Below are 8,172 nucleotides of genomic sequence, written 5' to 3' on the forward strand. Positions count from 1 at the left end.
TGCGGCGCCCGGCCTGCTGCCCTGCACTGCGGCCCGCCCGGGGCTCCCCCGCCCGGCGCGGGGTGAGGGCCTCCCCGAGGGGGTATTAACCAGCGCTCATCTGGCGTGCGTCGGACCGGGGGCAGATTTCGGCCTTCTGGTGGCGAGGTGGTGCTGTAAAGCCTGTCACTGCCTAGAGGGTGGATGCTGAGGCTGCGGTCAGCACGCTGAGCACCTGCCCTGCCGAGCTGCCCCAAGTGCTCCGTCCTTGTGCCCGTGTTGTCCCAACAGCACCCACACCTGCCCTCCTGGGTTGCCTGTCCTGCACCAGTCTCGGGGGAGAGAAGCTCCACGCAGGGCTTGGGGCTGCAGGAGAGGAGCTTGTCTGTGTTGACCCCCATGTCCCAAAGCCTTGAGAGTGTCACAATGATAATTTATTTGAGAGATCCATACAGTATTGTGCATGACTTGCATTAAACTGTCACACTGACTGCAGGCCTGCGGGTATGGCATCAGCCTTTGGAACAACTCACCCCTCTGCTGTGGAGGATTTTAATCTGTCTCAGTGGCATGGGATGGGAAGGAAAATCCTGCTCCACTCTGTGCATGCAGTTCTTGCCAACGACTATACAGAACCCTTCAGAACATTTGTGCAGATTAAAAAAAAAAAACATTCCCCCTTAATAAGTGATATACTCTGTCTGCATCCTTATTCTCTGAGTCCACTTTAATTTTTTCTTCTCTGCTCTTCACTGATGCCCTCCCATCTGCTTGCAATGAGAGCTGGCTGAATGCAGGCTCCCACAAGGATTAAAGGCAATGTGGGGTTTAGTGATGCCGAATTTTTCCCTGGTGAATTTCTCTGCTGCTTCTCCGATGTGGGGGATTCCCATTAAGAATTTTTCTCTTCTTGCAGCAACTGCTGGCCTGGCTGACTAACTGCTTGAGATGTGCTCCGGCCACTTTCCCGTGGGATGATGTCCCTCTGCAAGAGGCCCTGGGAGAAAACCCAGAGATGAAAGGGGGAGGAGGAGCAGAGAGGGCACATGGGTTCCTGAAAACAGCTGGTCCTGGTTTGCAGCCCAGCCATACCATTCCTAGCCTTTTTCTCATTATTCATCTCAAGGCCTGGGACAGCCCGCTGGTGCTTTTGGGCAGGTTTAGGAAAGCCAGGCAACTTTTTCTTGTATAGGTTATGGGGTTATGAAAGTTTTGCAAGCTTCTTGAAAGGGTTTCCCCTTTTTAATGTAAATTGGCAGGGGGAACTTAATTACCAAATGAATCTCCTCCTGCCTGCCTCATGGCAGGGTAGGGAGCTGGGCGCAGGCCTGAGCTGAGCAACCTCCCACCAGGGTTCTGCTGGAGCCATACAATAATTACACTGCAGAACTTCCCGTCCACACTACAGCAGCTGGAAACCAAGCTCAGCAAAACAAGTTCTCTGCCTCTGCAAATGACTTCCAGCTGCTGTCACAGGCAACCTCAGGCTATTTTTAGAAAGTATTTGCCAGGCCTCATTTTAGAGGTACACGTGTCGAGGTGTACTCGTTTTACATATGTCTGGGAGCTGTGGTGCTTCAGACACTTGTAGATGGTGGAAAGGAGATGGCAGAACGATTTCTGGCTGGAAAGGTCAGCCCACTTCCTGCTGGCTGCAGTGCCCCAGCCATGCCCTTGGCAGTGGGGGCTGAGCATCAGGGCCAGTGGGTGCACATCTGTGCTGCATGTTCACTGACGCCTGTTTTATTTTGAGTTTTGCTCTAAGAAAGTGAGTTAACAGTAGCTCTGACAGTCTCACCACAGGGCCCCAGGCTAGTGCTCAGGCTGTGAGGCAGCCAAGAGCTCAGATTAAGGACCAGCGCTGCTGGTGCCCCACTCCCTGTGTGAAGTAGCAGGCAGCCAGTGGATGACAGGGCGAGCAGGATCTATTAAAACAAATAAAGCTGCTATCTTCTCTGTAACTCGTCTCAGCTAACAATGTTGTTTACAGTATTTGCCTAGGGGGAGAGCATACGCTTGTAGGAGACAGTGTGACACAAAGGTTTTGAAGCTGTGGGGAGGTCATTGGTGCTGTTTTTATGCTGCTGAGGCACTGTCCTCTTGCTGAAAATTAACTCATTCTATCAATCATTCTGTACAATTTTCCACATAGTTCACAAGCAAGAATAAATATGATAGAAAGAAACAAGCTCAGCTTTTCAGTATGTTGTTTTGTCCTTTCGGTTGTCTGCTGCTCAGATTTGATACACAGCCCCTCACCTATATGCTGCATGCCCCTGGGGTCAGAGCAGCCATTCGGACCCAGGACAAGTTACAGTCAGTTGCCATGGTCTGTGCCAACCTGAAGGCATCTATCCTCTTGCATATGCTGGTTTAATAGGTCTACTCTGAAAGTACTCATTTCACAGGAGTGCTTTTTACACTCATCGTCTTGGGACCCAGGGTATTTGCATTTTGTATTTGTGGCTAGGTTAGGAGTCCCTGCTGCCTGAAGGAGGCAATTTTGTGGCACTCAGTGAAGGGCTGTGCAGATGCTCTGCAAATGGCTCCTGCTCCTTGTTACGCGGACATCACAGTACTGAGGGAATTCCCAAAGCAAAGGGCTACCTGAACAGCGCTGTGCCAATGCAAAGGGCTGGGACCGTGTGGGTTTGCACCTGGTAACTGAGGGCTGGATTTTTCAAAAGTCCCCTCTGCCCTAAACACCCCATCTGCTGTGCTGCCAGATTGCGGGGAATATGTTTGGTTTTATTTCTGCTTCTGGCTGGCAAGGCTCAGAAGCAGTCTTGCGTGCCTGACTGCTGGAAAGGGGCAGTAGAATTTTAATCCATTTTTGAAGTACATGAAAGATTCTCGTGCTGCTTCCTCAAGCAAACACATTAAACTGCCATTTCCTGATTGCCACACTAATCATGAGAGCTGTCTACTGTTGTCTCTGTGATGCTGTTGATTTACCAGAGTTGGTCCCTCAACTTTGTGCTGTTGTGATTGCCACTGCAGATATCTATTAACTGTTTCCACCCACTTAATCTCAGGGACTGTGAATGTCTAGGAGTAAACATAAGAGGACAGGGAGTTCACAGCATTCAGGAGGATCTTGGCCCAGGCTAAAAACAAAAGCAAAGCAAAGCAGTGCAGTAAACCCACTGTCTGCATGTGTTCGTCCAAGTGAGGTGTCCCCTTTCTAATCTGTGTGCCCTTTTGGAATAGGATTCCCTTTTATTTATTTGAAGGATTAAAGACTTTGTTGTTCAATGGAAGCTAGGAAACACTAGCTAGAAAACACTTTTCTGACAGTGTTTTGCAGTTAAAATCAGCTTACGTTGGCCTCTCATCTACAGCTGCTAGAGGGGTAAGGACCAGGCAGCATTCAGTTCCATACTCTTTGTCCAGTGCTAAACGAGGACAACGTTTCCCTCCTGCTTTCCAATAATAATTTGACTGTTGCTAATTTGAAAGGATTTTTTAGAAGCCCATGTGGGCACAAGAGACTTAAGCACAGGTTATTTTTATCAGCTCACAGTGTTAGGTGTGGGCTGTTCACCTCCCCCTCATATATTTTTGACTGGGGACTGTCAAAGAACAGCCCCAGAACTATGAGCTGTAGATACAGAGGAAACATTTTTCTATCTTATTCAGGCTGACATGATAACAAGCAAATTATGTGGGAGGTACTTTTTCAGCATGAATAGCCAAGGTCCAAATTAAGTCATTTAAAATCTTAAGGCTGTTCCACAGTTAAAGAAATGGAGCTCACCAGGGTATCCAGCCAGAGCTCCACAGGATTGTTATGTTATGTAGATTTCTGACTGACCACGCTCAGTTCTGGCTTTATTTTTAGGCTGTGTCTTATTTTTGTTGTCTCTTAAATTGACTGTTGCATCCCTGGGAAGATCTGCATTTCTCTCTGTGAACTGTGGGGCTGTTTATAAATCCATTGCTTGCATGTTTGGAGATCCTTAGGGATGAGATGTGCGATATAAATTTAAAATGCTTTTGTTGTTATGCCTTAGGGGTAAATATAGGTCACTTCATTTGAAATCTGCTACCACTTGGAAGGCAAGTTTTCTCTAGTGTCATTCCCATTTCTCTCCATGGAAGTTTTGTTACAGCACGTTGCTCGCAGTGCCTTTGCCTTGAGCTGATGCTTGTTCCCTGCTGCAGAAAAACTTGCTGCCGTGTATAAGAAAAGAAATGTGGAGTGTGAGGGGGAGCACAGGCAAGTCTCATGGGTTTGTAGTATAATTTCCCCGTCAGCAACACAAATAACACTGCTCCCCATCAGCATGGCCCCTTCTCCTACAGCAGAGTGGAAGCACCTGAAACAGAAAACACCAACTGGAAGCATGCTGACAATTACAAAGGGACTTTCCCCTGCAGGCAGCTGTGACATTTGATAATATTACCTTCTCTAGTTTTTCCCAGCAAGAAGGAAGCTTGCAAAGGTGGAGAAAGAAATACCATGGGACCGTACAGAAAAGCAGTGCTGTAGGAATTCAGGGCAGGCTTCCTGTCAGGCACAGGAAGCAAGTAGGGATGTACTAAGGTGCTACTTTCCTTTCTGCTTGAATTTGGGATATAGAAGGCTGAAGCTGGGTCTAGATGTGAGTTTCCCTGTGGTACAAGATGATATTTTGAGCAAATGGAATGCCTGAGCATGGCAGGTGAAGCAGGGCTGGCTGCAGTCTGAGTCCAGGCACTGCGGGCCTCGCTTGTTCTGATGCCTAAAGTTGGTCGGTGCAAAGGCTGCACTTCATCCCAGTAAACAGATATGCTGCTTATATGGAAGTGGCTGAAGCAGCTGGAGCCCTCTGCAGAAAGCAGACACAGGGCAGCCTGAATTAGTAACTGAGTTGTGTGTGGGCTCAGGGATTTCCCTGGGGACGGATGTGGCAAATGCAGGGGTTAATTTACCAAGTGCTGTAACTGCATCTGTGAGATAGCAGGGGAGCCAAGGGGAAGGAAGCAGGAAATACTAGACAGAATACAGAGAGCATAACCCTGAGGAGATTAAAAAAAAAGAGAGAAAAAAAAGCACCACATAAAACGAACTTTGGGCTGGGTGCTTCCTGAAAAAACCCTAGGACTAGAAGCAGAGGTCTCGAGTTTGATTCCTGCTGTGCACACCTTCTGCAAATGAAGAAGGCTTTGGCTGGCCCCAGGCCCACTTCTCCCCACCATAAAGCATCTGCTGGACTGGCACTGGGGAGGACTTTGCTTCATGTACTACAATGTGGCATGCTCCTGACAGAAGCTCCTTTTTTCTGGACTAGTTTTGGAGCTGCCTTTGCTTGTAGGGAATGCAGGCAGCTTGGCCAGAGTTGGATGTGTTTTCACACATTGTTCTGCTGTTCCAGCCCATGCTTCCTTTGACTTGACAAAAGGCTGCTGCTGAGCAGAGCTGCATGAGGGCTGAGTTATAGAGAGCAGGGATCACTATGAGCACTGCACATAGTGTTGGAGGGTGCCCATGCCCTCAGTTGCTGGAGTCCCCCAGCTGCACCTGGGAACACCGTAAGGAGTCTACAGTGCTGGGCTGGGAGTCATTAACAGGGCTCTGAAGGAAATAGGAAGAGATGGAGATGCCATGCAGATGTTTCAGCCTGAACCGAGTTTAATTTTCTCTCTCTCCAAGGTTGCATCAATTCCTGGGATGACTCAGTATATGCCTTTCACGGCTCTGTTTTCTTCAGATTTAGTGGGTGATGCTTAGAGAGGTTGGGCTTTGGTGTTTCCTGGGCAGAAACATCTCTAAGATAAGCTCCAGTATTCCTACTTTGTGCACAGGCCCTATGGAGACATCCGGAGGCATACAGTGTAGCCCTGATGGCACACATGCCTGTCTTCCCTAGGTTCCCAGTTAGCCAAGTTATCTCAGTTCTGTTTAACCCTGATGGGCAGAGAAATAGTTCTCCAGTGGCTCCTGAGGAGCATCCAGAGGGGGACACACATGCTGCCCTATGGGCAAGATGCAGGTCTGGGAGGGGGACTGGGCAGACAAAAGCCTGTCCTCTGGCGCTCAGCTGCACACTAGTTTCAGCTGCATTATCACAGTGAGTCATTCAATAAAATCAATTAACTGAAGAAATATCACTGAACTATAATAATTATCCAAATGTCCTACCATTGACTATTCAGATGACTAAATAAATCCACACAATCAATTGTGTTAGTGAATGCTAATTCAAATCTAATAACATCCTGGTTAATTTGATTATGTATAAAGAATTTACCTGCAGAGTTGATGCAGGATGAGCTGGGGAGTAGTCAGGTGCTTGGAAGGCTGCCCGCTGTGTGGCCTCCATGTATATTTTTTTCCCGAGCTAGCAACACAGCAGCCACCTGTTCTGGGAAATAGCAAAGGAGTGGTGATAGGATTCCCAAGGCTATGGCTTTCATGGGCATTGGAGGGACTTTTTAATGAAGTACTTCAAGGTATCATAGAATCATCAAGGCTGGAAATGACCACTGGAATCATCTAGTCCAACCACTGATGCATCATCACTATGCCCACTAACCATGTCCCTAACTTCATGCTGTGAATGACCATGATGCACATCGTTCCTTGACACTGTGCCTGTCACTGCAGGACTTGGATATGTAAGAATGATGGATGTTGCAGATGCAGTGAGCTCCTTCAGCTTTCATTGGCTTCAGCCTTCCACAAAGGCATGGTGAGCTCCTTCCCTGCTGGGGCAGTCCTGCCCTGTCCTTGCTCACCGAGGGAGGAGCCTGCTGCTGTAGAACTTGAAGCACTGTGTCTGTGCCACTTCACCTTTGCGAGCAGAGCAGAAGATGCTTTTGAATTGCTGTTGAACGTGAATGCAAGCTGGGCTGCACAAGACCATGAACAGAGTTATTTCTTAGTTAATTACGGTGGATAGTCTGAAGAGATGAGTTCAGTAAAGCTTGTTTTTCAGCAGTATTTCAAGAATAGAAAAGTTAGCAAAGTTACCAAGAAAGCAGTCTGCTCTGAAAGTTGTCTGCTGTGTTGTTTTCACATTTCTCTATGAATCTTTATGCGTAGCTCTCATGCTGCTTTGCAAATGCAGGAAGCAGTGAGCACATTTAGCAGAGGGATCAGTGACGCACTTTCACAATGTGAGGTGCCTGGGATGGCAAAAACCTGGCACTTCTGAAGTCAGCAGCAGCCAGAAGGTGCTCATACGTTTCACATCGATGCCCCATCCATTGAACTGTGTTGTTCCCCTGGGGAGAAAAACAGCGTAGACATCAAGGCAAATTTCTCCTGCTCTCATTATGACATTTCAGGGTTTTCTGAATGAGGCTAATAGACAGTGAATCACCACGATGTGCTGTGGCAGCGCCAGCTCTGTTCCACTTGCACTCCGTACCCACTGTATGCCTGGGTCTGTGACAGGATGTGTCAGGGCAGCAGGTCCTGTGGCAAAGTAGGAGTTCCCCCAGGCACCTCCGTGGCGTTTGGCCACTGGCTGGAAGAGCCTGGCTGTGTCATGTGAGCTGTTGTTAGCATGCTGCTTGGCAGCAGAAGCAGCCCTCATACTGCAAGGACAGGGCTTCTCTGCTTGTCTGTTAGCATGAACAGTCATCTGCTCTCTGAGGCTGGTTGGTTTTATTTTTTTAGGTCATTCTATGTAACATAATTATGTTGGAATAGGATTCTTGTATCTAATCAAATGAAACTTCATGTAGTTAGTTTGTCATTAGCATTTATTAATGAATGTGATTGTGAAGATTTAGTTTCTCACATGGTTAATAGGAAGGCATTTAGATAATTACAGCTGTCTAGTGTCTTTCCACTGCTAATTGCTTTTACTGCCTGGTTCATTTCCAGAGCAGCAAGTGAGACTCTGGCTTGCAGTTGTGCAGAGAAACTGCTCCTGCAGTTAATCCTTGCTGTACCCCTGGTATGGTGCTTTGTAGATGAGAAGTCAGCTCCCAACTCCTTCCTAAATTTCACATGAACTGCAGAAAATCACAGCCATACTGTGACCCAGCTTTCCCCCTTGGCTACACCATGCCAATTCACCTGGTCTAGCATCCATTCTGACACTGGCCATCTGAAGCTATCTATGAGAGAAAAATAAGTTAATGCCCAGCATTCACTGCTTTAGGAGCTTCCCTAGGATATGTTTTTGAATTTAGCTGCAGTGGACGTACCTAATCCCTTGTTAAGCTTCTCCACATCTTTGGTCTTCACAGTGTCCTGTC

The 8,172-nt window shown here is 47.7% G+C and overlaps 1 protein-coding gene across 1 annotated transcript in view; it reads right to left on the reverse strand.

Moving 5' to 3' along the window:
* NFKBIA (NFKB inhibitor alpha) overlaps positions 1–7,502 on the reverse strand; it is an 11,095-nt gene extending 3,593 nt beyond the window's left edge. The window contains exon 1 of the mRNA XM_010711684.2: positions 7,335–7,502. Coding sequence (XP_010709986.1) covers positions 7,335–7,502 — 168 coding nt within the window. The remainder of the gene's footprint in view (positions 1–7,334) is intronic.
* Positions 7,503–8,172: the final 670 nt, after the last annotated feature.

Source organism: Meleagris gallopavo, chromosome 5, assembly GCF_000146605.3.
Source record: "Meleagris gallopavo isolate NT-WF06-2002-E0010 breed Aviagen turkey brand Nicholas breeding stock chromosome 5, Turkey_5.1, whole genome shotgun sequence".
NCBI lineage: Eukaryota > Metazoa > Chordata > Aves > Galliformes > Phasianidae > Meleagris > Meleagris gallopavo.